Consider the following 18237-nt stretch of genomic DNA (forward strand, 5'->3'; position numbering starts at 1 on the left):
ATCATGATCTAATGATATTTAAAGATAATTTGAGCTATATATAAAATGGTGAATGTCGCATTATTTTATTCATAATCTTCGTCATCTACTAAAGCTCACAAACGCTTAAAATATATTTCAACACAATAATATCATCCCTTATCACAATCAAGTTCATTCATTTATTTGTTCTATCTTTTATTCATCATTCACTCGTTCATTCGTTCGTTTATTGTTTCATTCCTTCAGATATTTATCCATTCATTCCTTCTTATTAGTGTTTAGTAAAAGGATTACAATCAATCAGCAAAACACGACTTCCGTCGGTGAATACAACTACATCACGAAGGCAGCTACACTGTTTAAAGAGTGGTCTCAATTGGTACGGCGTCTCAACCGCGAGCTGCTTGCTGGCGATAGTAAAGGTTACAACAGTGCCAGTGCTACGAATGTCATTGCTCGATTTCACGAAACTATCGTCGGTTGTTGTAGTCGCTGCTGCCGCTACTGCTGTTGGGTTAACGTTTTTTGTGGTTTCTTTACGATTTCTTTGAATTTTGTTGTGGTTGTTGTTAGCTGTTATGAATAGCACGTCGTTCCCTGAATATAAGCACCTAAAAGTTTTAGTATATGAGAGAAAATGTAAGTATTTGAGTGTACTACAGACTCGAATCATATTGAATGAATAGTCACAATATTGTCATGCATTTAATTTGAATTAATAAGTTTATCTAATATTTAAAATAAAAATAAGAATAATGATTATTTTTGGTAGTAGTGTAAAATTTTATTCAAAGTAAAACCACGTACTTGAAGTCTGAACTAAGGCCAGCTGACAAATTACAGTTGGGGAAACTGACATCTGAGAATAAAAACGAGCCGGTCTGTGGATTTAATGTAAGCATTTGATTAATGTAACGCGTGTTAATGTAATTTCCTTGATGTTTTTCAGGTTCGGTGTGTTCTTTCAGTTTTTGCTGTTGTTGCGAAAATCGCTGTTTTTGAGGTCGTTTATTCTTATTTTGATGTTGTTTCTGTTCTATGAGGTGTAATTTTGCTTGATTTTGTCGTCTTTGATGCGGTCGTCCTTGAAGTTGCGTCTGTTGCGGTTTTGGAGCCTTCAATTTTTTTCTAACGTATGAATAGAGGTAACCCTATACATAGATAGAAAGAAAAAAATTATCTCGCTTTAAATTTTATCCAGTTCATATTATCCAGTTCATATATCCAGTTCAAATTTAAACGACAAAAACCATGTAGAGGATATAAAATCAATAAAATAATTACATAAAAACCACCATCACAACTACAACAACAACAACAAAATAAATAAAAATAATAAAAATATTTTTATGCGAAGTATTGTCATTATTAAAGATACTTAAACCCATGTTTATCAGATGAAAATGAAATACCCCACCACCACCAACAACAACCATTTCGACAAAAACAGCAATAGCAATCACAACAGCAAAATCACCAACAGCAATACTGATAACACCAACAACAACATCAACAATGAAAAAGCAATAACTTTGTTATCAATGACAAGATCACAGCAAGGTCTTATTGGACATCCAACATCAAATCTTCTCAGAGGCAGACCTGTCTGGCAGTGCCTGTGAAAAAAATTATAATAAAATTCATGTTATTCATATAATAGTAGTAGTAGTAGTAGAAGTAATAATAGTAGAAGAAGCAGCAGCAGTAGCAGTATTATTATTATTAGTAGTAGTAGCAGTAATAGCAGTTGTAATAGTAGTTTTATAAGTATAGAATTTAATTGTTTTTTTTGCTATTCAATTAATATGTTTAATAATTTAAAAAAAAAAATAACGAAAACTCCGACCATAGCAATAGGAATATTTCGCAGTAGCCAATCACAGAGCTGTATTTATTCAAAGGAAGAAGATACCGAATCGAGCAAGACTCACAGTGAAACGCTACAACATTCTCAACCTTTCGGTCCTTTAGATTTAATTGCAGACGAGTTATTTCAGAGTAACCTGATGCGTTTTCTTCTACCGTTAGGATGTTTTGATTAGGCAAAATCAAGATAGGAGTTTGGCAGCTGGGATCCAAAGATACTCTGAAAATAAATAATGACGTAATTTTAGCATCATTTTTTATTAACATTCTTTGATATTATTTATTATTATTTGCTATTGATGTTTGTGAAATGTAGATATGGTATGATGGTATTCATGTTTTAAACTAAATTGACAACCTTAATGATACCTAAGAGATTACAATAATAGCAATAATAATAGAAATGATAATAAAGACTAAAGTAATGATAAAATGAGTAATAATGAGCTAACCTTTTTAAGAAAATATTTTCAATTCTGTATCCGTCGTTCTTATGATACTTGACAATCCACAGTTCGTCGTCATCATTATCACGATCGATCTTTTTGTCATCATCTTCTTCTTCCTCTTCATCATCATCATAACTTTTCTCTTTTTCATCATCGTCATCATCGCCCTCACAATCATCATCATGACGTTTTGTCTTTGATAGCACCGTCATTAATGACAAGACACCAAACGATGATGATGATGATGACGACGACGACGATGATGATGACGATGGCGTCAAGAATCGCATGCACTTTATGTAGGCCTGGAATATTAAATACATATATACGATAATTTTAATAATATATTAATTAATATTAATTTATTCCAATTTATTTTTTTTTCAAAATTTTCGATTTTATTCCATAAATTCGTATAAAAATTATCTGGTCTCCTGCTAACTTACAACTAATACGGTAGTTGGTCTACAAACATGCATTATCATCAAGAGAATTCATCAATTTATTTGGCTTCACCAAACTCCGCTAATTAAAAAGAAAAAATTTAATTACATAACACACATTCACACAGACGCACACACATAGAGGCATACACATACATACACACACACAGAACGAGAGAGAGAGAGACGCACACATACACACATACGACCTTGTTACATCCATCTACCAGTAGATTATCTTGAACGATTTTAACCCAAGAATCTTCAGATTTTCTTCCCGTTTCGACTTTTGGTTTAACAAATCTTTGACAATTCTCAAAGTTGTCGTCGTCTTGTACCATTATGTTATTATTATTATTATTATTACTATTGTCATTGTTATTATTATTGTTGTTGTTCTTGTTAATATTAATGTTATTGTCGTTGTTTGTAAAAATAGCATATTCAGAGCTGCACGCCACTAAGATGTAAACGCTTGTATATTTCCAATTGAAGTCGTCGTCGTTTCTGAACCTTTTGCACTCTTGAATGTTAATATCATTATTCTTATTATTGTCGTTGTAACTATTGTTGTTGTTGTTGTTATTATTGTTGTTATTATTATTATTGATGTTATTATTGTTGTTGTTATTATTGTTATTATTATAATTATTGTTATTATTACTGTTATTATTATAATAGTTATTATTATTATTGTTGTTATTATTATTATTGTTATTGTTATTATTATTATTATTATTATTATTATTACTGTTCACAGTCATGCATGTGTCGATGCTTGTAATTCTACCCATCATTGTCGTCTGATAGGTGAAAAATAATGATAATAATAATAAATTAGTAATAATAATAATTATAATAAATTAATAATAACATCAAGAGTAAGAATGTACAAGGCTAATGGTATTGAAATATGACTAGCGATATACATCGTGATTGATTTGAATTTTTTTTATTGCAGTTTTTTCAAAAAATTCACACACACACACACACACACACACACACACACACACTCACATATAAACACTCGCGCACACACACACACGCACACATTTACAAACACATACATACATATCGCAGGATATATATATATCCGTCATAATTACCATGACATAAAATGAATTTTTCATTTTTCTTCTCATCAATGATTTTATCTCAAAATCATTTTCTGGTAATTCAAAATCAAAGATCGTATCAGTGCCTGCATGTTTAATACTTTCCACCATCTCAAAATGCTTGCTCCTCTTAACAGCAGTTGTTGGGTCAGTCTTTAAATGTGAACTTAAGTCTGCTTTTAGTTCTGCCTGATTTGAAGTAGTTTCAATGGTGTCAGTCAGTGACGATGAAATGCTTGTGTTGATGTTTTTGACTGCCGTTGTGTTTGTTGTTAGTATTTTGTCATTTTCATCAGTACTGATGTTGTTGTCAGTGGAGAGTTTTTTAGGCTGACATTTCTGTGTAGGAGAGAATAAGTTTTGGAGAAAATTAGGTCACCATTTATTTAATAATTTGAATTAATGATTAAATTGAGTCTACAAATTTTAATCAACTGCTCTGAAATTTTAATCTACAGTATATGGCATTATATATGTGTATAATTGGAAGACTGTTTCAAAAAAAGATTATAACATGTCTCAAATATATAATTAATTGATTGATTAATTAAATTGGTTAATTAATTATTAATCTGGTGAAATTTTTAAGAGTAAAAAAGTGTACCTTCAATAATTTCATTTTCAAGCGACGAAGCTCTTGTAATTTTTCTAGCTTCTGTCAAAATATGAAATAAAAAAAATAGAAATCCTAGGTTAATATAAAATTTAAATGAAACAATCAATAACAATGAGTTGGTCACTTAAAACACCAATCTACAGATTAGAGATATCACAGTATCACACACACACACACACCACACACAGCATCTATGAAAATGCATGAATCAACTTATCACACACAGACACTCACATATATATATACATCACGGTTATATTACATTGATTAATTTACACGGCAATGACAAATTAATATTAATCATTTAGTTAATAATATCATTCATCATAAAATTTATGAATGTGGTTCCATAACAAACAGTTAAAAATCAAAGTTCAAATAAACTTATAATAAGAATGGACCATGCCATTGATTATAGGATGATGTTGATTATTTTCACTGATAAGTGATTAAGTAAAATTAGTAAACAGACCTGCATCTTCTCTGATGGCATTTTTTTTAAGTTTTATTTTGAAAGGACCACCAATTTGACGCGAAAACAAAAGTAAGTTTAACTTTTAAAAAGTGTAAAAGTAAATTTAAGTTTTAAAAAATGCTGACTACTTTCCTAATTTATACAATAAATATCAGCAAATTGGAACAAAAAAATTATAAAAAAATTAATAAAAAAATAAAATTTTAACTTAATTTTTAAACAAACTCGTCATTTTGCTTTAAGAATCGTTCATTTATTCAATCATGAAACATCTGTTTGTTGCCTAGCAACTGAACACCTTTATTAGTAAACAAAATTTTTAAATGGCTCCCGTAGTAGATGTTAGTGATAAGAAAATAGTTAATTTACTAATCCAACTTTATTAATTACTTATCTATTTGTTTTATTTTATATCATTTGTTTTTTTTATAATTTCACATCACAATGGCCAACAACACATACGTAATAAATTGCCTTCTATAATTATAAAACAAACTGTTAAAAAATAGTCACAATTTCAATTTAAATGTATTTTATGAATACAAAAAATTTAAAAAGTAAAAAATGACATTTCATGCGGCTAAAAGAAAGTAAGATGGCAGAGTGGTCCCACTTTAGAGCTTGCGAAGGATTCCCATCTGTTACTCCAATAATCATGCTATTGCTCATGTCATGGCGTTTTACGAAATTAAACTTTTTTAAATAACTTTCAAAATTTAAAATCTCACAGAATCTCAAATAAATTAAATAAATTGACAAAATTGATTTTAATTATTCATCAAAACAGAACGACGCCCACATCGGGGAGTTTATAATTTTTGACTCCTCCAAGAAGCAAACTTTCACGCCAAACAATGGCTTCAAAACTCTGACTAGAAAGCTAAAATCAAGTTGGAAAGTCATGATGTGAGTAGTTTAGTCACCAACTCATTGCATTAAACTTGATCGCTCGCTCATTTTACTCACTCACTCAGTTACCCACTCAGTTAATTGCTCACTTGTTTGCCTAGCAACTCACACATTATACCTTAATTAACATATAAATTGTGAAGATGAAGATGTATGTGTGCGTGTGCGTGTATGGATGTGTTTGTGTGTGTGTGTGTGTGTGTGTGTGGGTGTGGTTGTGAATCGGCCAAAAACAAATAGATAAACGAAGTTTAATTAAAAAATACTATTTAACGTAAATAAATCAAACAATCAATACGAAGGAATAAAGAGCCATTGAGCAAGAACTTACTTGCGTCAGCCAAAATTTTCATAATCGCCTGTCCAAATCAAAAATATTCAACTGCCGAGGTAGGTTAACTTAACCGTTAATTTATTAATCTATTATGACGTCACAACGACGTCATGATGACGTCACAACGACGTCACGACGACGTCACGATGTTATTATAGCGTTGAGATGCAATGACGATATAGTGTGGTCATGATGATGTCACGATACTATGATGGTGATGATGATGAGATGACGTCAGGACGTTGTGAGGATGTTGTAATGATAATATGATAGTGTCAGGATGACGTCAAGATATCATGAAAATATGACATCGTGACGTTGTGGTGATGATGACCTAAATGATGACGTCACGAACGATTCGTACATACAGCCATAATTGTTTAATTAATCACAGTTATATAGTTTTATTTTTAAATATTAATTTTAATATAGTTTGACGCGTTAAAAAGTTTTTTGGAAAATGGCGGGAACCTGGTTGTGATGATGGGCGAAGGGGGTGAGGGTAGGATGCAGACGAACATCAACTTCTTCATTGAGCAATTTGGAATTTCAGTTAGAGACGGTTGGTTATGATGATGATGGTGGTGATGATGGTGGTGATGACGATAATAGTGATGATGATGATGATGATGGTGATGATGACGATAATAGTGATGATGATGATGATGATGATGATGATGGTGGTGATGACGATAATAGTGATGATGATGATGGTGGTGATGATAATAGTGATGATGATGATGATGATGATGATGATGATGATGATGATGATGATGATGATGATGATGATGATGATGATGATGATGATGATGATGGTAGCAATGATGATAATGTGATAGGAATGATGGCATTGGTGATGATAGTGATGTGATGGTTATGCGATTATTATTATGGTTATAATTGTAATTATAATTGTAATTATAATTATGATTATAATTGTAATTATAATTATTACGCGGCAGATGTTGTGCTAAGGTCGCATTACTACAAATATTTCCACCCGAAAGAAGCATTCATTTGCAATGGCGTCGTTAACAGGTTGGTAGGTCGGGTGAATGAATGGATGAATGAATGAACGAACGAACGAACGAACGAATGAACGAACGAATGAACGAACGAACAAATGAATGAATGAATAAATGAATGAATATGTGAATGAATAAACAAACATGCGAACAAATGGATTGAGAGATTTTTATTGTAACTCACAATTTCACCGTTACCAGTACATTAATTATCGTCTGTTATGTTTTTTCTATTACTCTTCAATTAATTAATTTATTAATTTATTCATTGATTAATTTATTGATTAATTTATTAATTTATTCATCTGCCGCAGGGCCATCAGCCAGGCCTCTGGCAAATGGTCGGGCTATCTGGATGAAGACAGCAGATATTCACAGTCAGTTAATCATCATCTTCTTCTTCTTCTTATTAACACCATCATTATAATTAATTGAGAAAATAATTGTGGAAAAATAAAATAATTTTCTCAATGAGAACATATAATATATAATATATGATTAAATAAGTAAATAAATAATTTAAAATGAATGGATGAATGAATGAAATGAATGAATGAACGAACAAATGAACGAACGAACAGAACGAACGGACAAACGAATGAATGAATGAATGAATGAACGAACGAATGAATAAAAAAACGAACGAATGAATGAATGAACGAATGTTGAATGAATGAATGAACAAATGAATGACTGAAATAATAAAATAAAGTAATTTTTCTTACAAGGGCACTATCATTTGTATATCCGTACGGTTGTACGTTGAACGTTCAACGACCAGCTGTTATAATCTTATCCTCTGGTGGCGCTTGCTTTCCGCTAAATAGATCGATATGCGCAATTAATAAATCTATGGTCTGTTTGTTCGTTGGTGTTTGTTTGTTTGTTTGTCTGTTTGTTTGTCTGTCTGTCTGTTTGTTTGTTTGTTTAATTTTTGGTTGGTGTTTCTTTGTTGATGAATGTTTGTTGATAGTTGTTGGTGTTTGTTTGTCTTGTATTTGTCTGTCTGTTTGTTTGTCTGTCTATTTGTTAGCCTGTCTGTTTGTTTGTTTGTTTGTCCTTGTTTGTTTGTCTGTTTGTCCTTGTTTTTTAGCTGTTCCATTAATGCTGTTGTTGTTGTTTAGCAATATTGTTCCATAAATGCTGCTGTTGTTGTTTAGCAATGTTATTGTTTGTGATTATGTTTTTCTCGTTAATGTTGGTCCAATTCGTTTTCATGATAAGTGTTTAGAGTATTACTAATATTCTTGTTATTCTTATTACTCTTAATTTTCTCTTTTCTTCTTCTTTTTGTTTACTATGAAGAAACTAACCTCTATGTCTGGCTCTGAAAAAAAATACCCAGACATTCAACCATATTTTCGTGTCTACCTGATCTCAGTAGGCTAGGTAGGCACACAAAACATCTATACGTAATAAACATCAAATTGCCACAAACGATGAAACAGTTGTTTGATTGGTTGGTTGGTAAGTTGATTGGTTAGTTAGTTGGTTGGTTGGCAAGTCTGTTGGTTGGTTGGTTAGTTAGTTGGTTGGCTTGTCTGTTAGTTGGTTGGTTGGTAAGTTGGTTGGTTGGCTGGCCGGTTGGTGGCTGTTGTCTCCGAGACGTGGGCATAAGTTTGTAGCAAATTAAATGCGACAGTTATGGTGACAATGATTGTGATGGAAAAAGATATTAGTTGTGATGATGGTGGTGGTGATGATGACGATGATGATGATGACGATGATGATGATGGTAGTAGTGATTGATGATGATTACGAAGATGATGATAAAACTGACAACGATGACTCTGATGATGACGATGATAAAAAAGTTGGACAACGACAATGATATCAAATACATATTATGAATTACATATACAACTAAAACAACAACAACAACTACTACTACTACTGATGCTGCTACTACCACTACTACCACTACTGCTTTTTTTTCTATATTTTAAACATAGAAATGCTTTAACGTGGCCTCATTTTTTAACTTCTCGACGAGCTTTCGAAAAAAAAATGTTTCAACCTTAATTCCTATATAATTGTATGTAATCCCTCATTTATCAATTCATTCATTCATTCATTCATTCATTCATTCATTCATTCATTCATTCATTCATTCATTCATTCATTCATTCATTCATTCATTCATTCATTCATTCATTCATTCATTCATTCATTCATTCATTCATTCATTCATTCATTCATTCATTCATTCATTCATTCATTCATTCATTCATTCATTCATTCATTCATTCATTCATTCATTCATTCATTCATTCATTCATTCATTCATTCATTCATTCATTCATTCATTCATTCATTCATTCATTCATTCATTCATTCATTCATTCATTCATTCATTCATTCATTCATTCATTCATTCATTCATTCATTCATTCATTCATTCATTCATTCATTCATTCATTCATTCATTCATTCATTCATTCATTCATTCATTCATTCATTCATTCATTCATTCATTCATTTGCCTAGAAAGGTAAGCTCCTGGTGCTTGGATCTCAGCACATGTTTTCGGACCACTACTTAGAGAAAGATGACAACTCCAAATTACTGGCTAGTATTAACAACAGTAATAATAATATCAATAATAATAATAATAATAATAATATAAATAATAATAATAAATAATGATAATTGTTAATTATAATTAATAATAATAATAATGGGAGCAAATTTTATTTTTTTACTGCTCAAAATAAAAAATCTACTACTACTACTACTACTAATACTACTACTACAAACTACCACTACTACTACTATTATTACTACAACAACAACAACTACTACTACCACTACTACCACAACTACTATTACTACCACAACTACTACTACTGCTACCACTATTACTAGTACTACCACAACTACTACTACTACAGCTACTACTACCACCACCACTACTACTACTACCAGTACTACTTGTTGCCGTTATTGTTGTTATTGTTGTTGAGGATGATGATGACGACGATGATGGCGACAAAGGATTTCAATTCTATTTCCTAGTCAATGCGTTTACGTCATGATGATTGATTGGCATGTACATTCATGGCTATCTGGATTCACGATGATGACGACGACGACGATGATGTTGTTATTGATGAAGATGGTGACGATGATGTTTTTTTGCTGCTGCTGCTGATGATGATGACGATTATGATGATGATTATGATGATGATTATGATGATGATGATGTTGTTATTGACGATGATGATGATGTTTCTTCAGCTGATGATGTAGTTGTTGATGACGATGACGAGGACGACGACGATGATGAAGTCATAAATTGATTACTGCAATGAGTATGACGAAGGAACCAACCAGGCTTCAATGATAACAGTGGTGATGATTTTGGTTATAATGAGTGAAATAACAAGGATGGATGGTGCTTATAATGATGATAACGATAACAATGATGATGATGATAATGACGACGATGATGATGACGATGTTGCTTGTTGCGACACATTTATTTTCTTGATGTATTTTTAGATGTTCATGCATTTTCTATTAATTTTCTTTGTCTCCATCTTTGTCTCTATCTTTGTTTGTTTTTTGTTCTTTCCATACTTCCTGTTTGAAGAATTAAATGCCGATCTAATCAGTCAATCCATTTTTGCATTTTCCTCTCCCCAAAGTTCTCTCATAGATTTGCTTATGCTTCTTTTTTTATTATTTGTCCATTTATTTATTTGACGGTTCACTCATTCATTCATTTGTTTGTTCATTTGTTCGTTCGTTTGATTGTTTGTTTATTTTGTTCGTTCGTTCCTTTGTTCATTTGTTAGTTTGTTCATTCCTTTATTTGTTTGTTTTTTGTTCATTTGTTCGTTCGTTCATTCATTCATTCTTTCATTCAATAAAAGGATGTCTTCTTGAATTTGCTGACAACAGATGATGTCCAGTTGAATCTCATTGACGCTGAAAATCCGGAAGTAGGTTATGATAATGACGATGATGATGATGACGACGATGGTGATGATGACGATGTTGATCATGACGATGATGATGATGACGATAACGACGACGATGATGACGACGACGATGATGATGACTGTTAATAAGAACCACGGCAATCCTCATAGAACTCTTTTTAACTGATAGTCTTTGCCATTGCTAATTATGATGATGACAATTTGAACGACAACAACAACAAAAACAACAACATTTAACTACAACATTAACAACATCAACAACTACAACAGCATCAACAATTACAACAACAATAACATCAACAACAACAAAAACTACATCACTTAAAAAAAAGATGGCGGCGACTACGACGACATGGATGGTGACGTCATTCTTGATGCGTTTTAATTGACGTACGAGAAAATAATTTATTTTCATCTTCCTGCAAACATGCTCACAAACATACAAACAGACAGACACACACACACACACAAACATACAAACAAACAGACAAACACACGCACACAAACATACTTACAAACATACAAACAATAAACATACGAATATGCCTATGCATAAAAACACATACTCAAACTTGACGTCTAAAAACGCCCGTATATACACACACACATAAACAAAGATACATAGACAGTGATTAACATACTTACAAACACATGTTTATACAAAAAAAACCATTTATATACAGCCACAGACTGGCAAACGAACACGTAAACCGTGTTTCTTTCTGTCTGCCTGTGTCTAAGACAGAGAGAAACACAGACAGAAAAAAACACAAAGACCCACACCTACGCAAATTTTTACCCACTTTTATACAAATGCAGACAGACAAAAAGAAAGACAGGCAAACAAACAAATGCATAGACAAGCAGATAAACAAACACATAGACAGACAAACACACAGACAGACAGACACACTTACGCAAAGTCGGAAACTGATATGAAATTTATTTTAATGAAAGATTTCAGATTACAACATGCTGCCAAACACGGCTCAGCTATCGGACCAGGTGCTTCCTGCTTTTTTTCATTTTTACAATCAATCTATCTTTCTTCTACTAATATTTACTCATATTTATTTTTTTTTTTATGATTTTTTGCTTTATTTGATCAATCATAATTTTTCATTCATTCGTTTTTTCGTTCTTGCGTTCGTTCGTTCGTTCATTCATTCGTTCATTCGTTCATTCATTCATTCATTCGTTCATTCATGCTTCATTCAATTTTTATGTTGGTTCATTTTTTTTTTTAGATTCGGAAGCTTGTGTCATATTTCATCGTCATCGTCATCATCATCGCCACAACCACCATCCTCATCATCATCTTCTTCATCTATTGCGTCATCGTTCTTTGCCATCATCATCATCATCATAATTCTAAAATCATTATCGTCGTCATCATTCTATTATCATTATCATCATTATCACCATCCAGGCCAAATCCTGTCTACAGGAAACGGATGAAGTACCACGTGACATAACGACCCTCTTTACAAGTTCCCTCTTCACCCTGGATACTACATCAGTCCCGAAAGTTATCAAGTGGGATGGATTGATGGATGGCTGTATGGTTGGATGGATGGATAATTGGATGATTGAATGTACGGATGGATGAATGTCTGGAATGAATGGATGGATGAATGGATGGATGAATTGATGTACGGATGGTCGAATGGACTGATGGATTTGTTTGTTTAAAAAATAGATAAAGAGAGATGGATGTTTGTTATCTGCGTTTGGTGAGCAATCACTCAGTTGGTTGTTCAATCAATTATCAGGGCAATCAATTCATTCATTTTTTTCATAACACCTATGAATTATGAAACAATTTAATTATACAAAAGTAATTATAATATTGTAATTAAAGCTTGTGAATATTCAATAAAACAAAATTAATTATAATATTCCCATTCAGGGCATACGAACAGTTGAAAGTTCCACACGAAACCTTGACCCTCATCGCCCCGCAAATCGAAACACCCCTACCACCTCTGCAACCGGCTGTTTGTTTGTTTCATTCATTCATTCATTCATTCACTTATCTAGTCATTCATTTACTCATTCATTCATTCACTAATTCATTCGTTCACTTAATCAATCATTCATTTTCTCATTCATTTATTCATTATTTTACTCATTCATTCTTCAACTGATTCGTTTTTTGATTTATTTTCTTTCTTTTATTCGCTCATTCATTCATTTATTCATTCATTTCTTTATTCATTTATTTATTCATTCCTTCATTCATCCACCCAGGTTTTTCCTCCAACCTTCCGAGACCTGCCAGCTCCACCCCTTGACCTTTATGACCTCGACGAGCAGTTCACCTCGGAGAAAGCCAGGCTTGCTCAATTGACTAACAAATGTTTGTTGCTGTTGTGGAAAATAATGTTGTTGTTGCTGTTTTTGTTGTTGCTGTTGTTGTCGTTGTTTAGTTTGATGTTGTTGTTGTTGTTGTAGTAGTAGTGGTAGTAGTTGCTGTTGTTGTTGTTGCTGTAGTTTAAGAGTAATAGTAGTAATTGTTGTTGCTGCAGTAGTAGTTGCTGCTGCTGCAGTACGGGCAGTAATTTTTAAGTATTTTGACATCACCAGTGGCAATTTTACTCAGAATTGGTATTCCAAATAGTACAAAGGGCATAATTAATCTTAAATATAGCCATTCATGGATGTTGTTCAAAAAATTCAAACTGCGTATGATTTATATTACATTTTCTTGGAATTTGAATTCCAGATTCTCGCTAATTCCATAGTTTTTTTAGTCTTGCGGCAGAATTAAAATACAGCGGTGTTATGGCCCAATGGTTAAAACGCCTGTCTCTGCTGTCGCAGTGACTGAGTTTGAATGCAGTGATATCCCATCCCGACCACCACGCGAACTCATACGTGTGCCATATACATACACTTATGTATACACAATTTATATATACACATGTGTGTGCGTGTGTGTGTGTGTATGTGTGTGTACACATTACATATGTACACATTAAACATACAATATACACAATACTAATAGTTAAGTGTAAGTAATATGGCAGAGTAATCTTTGGCTTCAGTAACAATGGCGGTAACGAACAATTAGGCTCAACGGCTCAATGTAATTAGTACTAATAAATTAAAGGCTAAAAATAAATTATGTTAAGTAGTAATTGTGAGGTGCTAGCTGGTGAGTAAAATACTGAAAGTAAAATATGACGGGTGATTTGGTTTTTATAGATTGTAAGTAGCCACAACGCATCACTGCTTTGTTGGTAGTTGTAAGAGATGATGATGGAGCTTCTTTCGTGGTTTGAAAAAAATGCTATCAATCCATTTATTTCTCTCTAAAAATTTTTTAAAGGCTCGGAAAACGATTTGGAATATTACGTAAAAGAATGCGGTCATATTTTAGGATTGTCGTCATCGTCGTCGTCGTCATCAGCATCATCTTCGTTTATTCCCGCCGAAAAGTTTACCGCCAAGAATGTTCTAGAGTTTGTAATGAACAAGATCATAATGTTTAAGAAACTGCAGGTACGGTACATGTGTGTTTGTTTTGTACGAGTACGTGTTTGTATGTGCATGTCTACGTGTGTGTGTGTGTATATATATATGTGTGTGTTTGTATGTGTTATGTGTGTGTGTCTATGTATATATGTATGTATGTATGTGTGTGTGTGTGTGTGTGTGTGTGTGTTTGTTTTTGTAAGTAGGTGATGAAGATAATTGAGATAATAATAATGATAATATGAACACGATGATAACGGTAGAACCCATATTAATGAACAGACACACGTTCACACAACCAAACACACATACACCCAAATAAGCACATACACACAAAACACACACACACACGGAGTGTTATGCTTTGCGGAAAATAATTACAGCACCGTGTTTTATTCTCTATTTGCACAGTAAACCCGCAAGAAAGATGGAGATATAGAAAAAAGAGAGAGAGAGAGAAAGACAAAGAGAGGGGGAAAGAGGAGAAAGAAAAATGGAAAAGTCTTTTAATATCCGGATGATAATGAATTTGATGATGAGGAAGACGATGATGATGGCATTGATAAGTGATGACGATGATGCTAATGATGATGGCTTTAATGTTGAAGATGGTGGTGGTGATGATGATAATGGCGATGATTACAATGATGATGATGACGGAGCATCAAATGATGAAAAAACTAACATTTTTACTCTTTCATATTTTTTACTTGCATCTCAGTTTTAAATTTAAATTTTCAAAATAAAAGGCAATTGCCAAAATGTCTTCTCTGGTTTCCTATGACGAGTAGGAGTGTTATATGTGTGTGTGTGTGTGTGTGTGTGTGTGTGTGTGTGTGTGTATGGCATGTGTATGTGTTAATGTGTGTGTGTGTGAGTGTGTGTGTGTGTGAGGTGTCTGTGAGTGTGGGTTTTCATTGCGTTTGATTAACTGTCCGTTTATGCTGCACAAAACGCATGGTCGTAAATAATGTAAACTAATGTATGCGTAACTGTAATAACACAAAAAAAGCAACAAATAATTACTAGAGCCGATCCGGTATTTGTTATGCTTACGTGGTTTTATACATGTGTGTGTGTGTGTGTATGTGTGTGTGTGTTTATGTGTATTTGTGTGTCTGTGTGTGTGTGTGTGTGTGTGTGTGTGTATACTTTGCTACTTTGCTACTGTAAAATCTTTTAATGGGTTAATTAGGCTAGATCATGCAAATGATTGGAAGATAAAAAATCTCCATTGGTTACCAGTTAAAAAAAATCCGTTAAAATGATAACATGTAGTGACTTACTGTTTTTTGGATTTACTCTAGCAAACGTTTCAGATTATTTGAAGGAGGGTTTTTCTAAAAGGTCAGAGGTCAACATGGGCATGTTCTGTGACCCGACTCTTTTGATTTGATGGCTGTCTCTAGGTTAAGGACATAGACGGGTCGGTTGGTGATGTTTGCATGAAAATTGATTTGTAAAGATTTGTAATGATATGCATTACTATTACGACATTCGGAAGAAATGGTCTGAAGGAGGGTGTTACGGAGAGAACTGAAGACAAACAAGAGGGAGTTTAATCTTTTGTCAAACCTCTAAAGAATATCAAATCGTTGATTTGTATTTGTTTGTGTATCTTTATGTTTGTGTGAATTCTCTATATATGTGTGTACGTGTGTGTATGTGTGTGTATGTGTGAACGTGTGTGTGTATGTGTGCGTGTGTTTGTATGGTTCTGTTTTCGTCTAAGTTTTCTTGGGTATTTGAAATGATGTTTGTTCTTTTTTGGCATTCTACGTTGTTTGCTAGTAAACAAAATTTTTCTCTCAATAAGAAAGGACAGAAATTTTTTTTAAATAGTCTAAATAAGTTTCCAGTATAGATAAAAAAAAAATGTTTTATTCACTTTGATATTTGAGGTATTTTAAAACCGTACTGTCATAACGTAGATGGATGAAGAGAATTTGTGTATAAATTTGTATATTTGAAATACCATGTTTGTGTTGGTTCGCTATGTATGAATGTATGTATGTGTGTGTGTGTGTGTGTGTGTGTTGTTGTTGTTGTTGTTGTTATGTGTTGTTATTTTTCATTTTTATACTTGCCTACCTACCTACCTACCTCCCTCCCTCCTTACCTACCTACCTATTTCTTACGAGCATATTTTAGAAGGCTTTATTATAAGCTCTGCTGTGATGCCATGGGATTTGTAGCTCTCCGATTTTTCTGGAATGTTTTTGATGTGTGTGTGTGTGTAGTGTGTTTTGATGTGTGGCCGTTTTTGCAATTTAATGTGTGTATGCGTTAATGTGAATGTGTGCTTTGATATTTTCAAATCTCAAAATAATTTTTAAGGAGTTTGAAGTACGTACGTACGCACGTACACTCGTTGTTTAAGTATATTTCAGTTTTTTAGCTTTTTCTCCATCATTTTTTATACGTACGTGACACAGGCCAGTATATTTTCGCTTGCTTTTTTGCGCGGTTGCAGGGTTGCTAATTATATTTCCGCTGACTCGTTCGCGTGATGACACTGATGGGTGCATCCGTTGTTGTACACGCACGCACGTACACCTGGAAACACACGTACCTCTAGAAACACACGCACACCTAAAAACACACGCACACCTAAAAACACACGAACACCTAAAAACACACGCACACCTGGAAACACACGTACACCTGGAAACAAAGGTACACCTAGAAACACACGTACAAACAGTCACGTACATCTATCTTGACACTTTTACCCACAAAGACGTACACACACCCATTCAACACACACACACACACACACACACACACACACACACACTGATATGCACACCAAGATATACCTTTTTACTCATATTCACAACAAACGCTGAATATTGAAATGTTTACCTAGGAGGAGGTTTGAGCGTACGGAAGGGCACACGCACATGTTCAGCAAACATTTTATCTAAAAATACTTCCAAATCTGCGTGCAACCGCACAGCCGTAAATACAAAACAGCTAGGGTTGCACATGATGTACTGATAAATTTTCTAAATAAAATTATTAATATTAATTATTAATTAACAATGGGCATTAAATGCATATCCATTAACTTATATTCATAACGAACACCTACGCAAAAAAGCCTACTACATTAACATATATTCATAATGAACTCATACGCGTTAGCACATTAACATAATAAATGCGCGAAACATCAATGAATAAACATGGCAGTGTAACTTATGGCTGACATCCTCAGATCACATAACCGCAGCCATCAACACGGCAATGACCGAAAAAATAACACAAGGATAAGATGGAAAAAATTAACAAACCATCCTGCGGTCCACAAAAACATCACACACACACCACACACACACATCACACACACACACACACATACACATTTATATATATACACACACAAACGCAAACACACACACACACATTCATTCTCGCACACACACATACACACATTAACATCAAGATTTAATAAAAAAAATCACTTTAAGCATGAACAGTTGATTAAAATTTACAGAAATAAACCAGCACATTTACACACAAACACACACACACACACACTTAAACACACACACACATACACAAAAAAACACACACGCACAATTTCACACACAGACAAC

The 18237-nt window shown here is 33.2% G+C and overlaps 2 protein-coding genes across 2 annotated transcripts; one reads left to right on the forward strand and one right to left on the reverse strand.

Annotated features, from left to right (window-relative positions):
• Positions 1–253: 253 nt before the first annotated feature.
• Positions 254–4964, reverse strand: HELRODRAFT_171927 (hypothetical protein; the record flags this gene model as incomplete). The annotated part of the gene is made up of 8 exons (XM_009018609.1): positions 254–593; positions 790–1133; positions 1514–1598; positions 1829–2068; positions 2301–2602; positions 2950–3543; positions 3847–4194; positions 4944–4964. 8 exons carry the CDS (start codon positions 4962–4964, stop codon positions 254–256), a joined length of 2274 nt encoding a protein of 757 aa, XP_009016857.1.
• A 769-nt stretch (positions 4965–5733) lies between these two features.
• Positions 5734–14845, forward strand: HELRODRAFT_78455 (hypothetical protein; the record flags this gene model as incomplete). The annotated part of the gene is made up of 14 exons (XM_009018610.1): positions 5734–5852; positions 6158–6245; positions 6622–6751; positions 7152–7240; positions 7542–7591; positions 7943–8069; positions 9702–9786; positions 10716–10717; positions 11090–11158; positions 12116–12163; positions 12588–12694; positions 13068–13155; positions 13409–13517; positions 14490–14845. Coding segments are annotated over 14 exons (1467 nt in total), but the record flags the coding sequence as incomplete, so codon positions are not given.
• Between the last annotated feature and the right edge of the window lie 3392 nt (positions 14846–18237).

This window comes from Helobdella robusta (assembly GCF_000326865.2).
Source record: "Helobdella robusta unplaced genomic scaffold HELROscaffold_22, whole genome shotgun sequence".
NCBI classification, from domain to species: Eukaryota; Metazoa; Annelida; class Clitellata; order Rhynchobdellida; family Glossiphoniidae; genus Helobdella; species Helobdella robusta.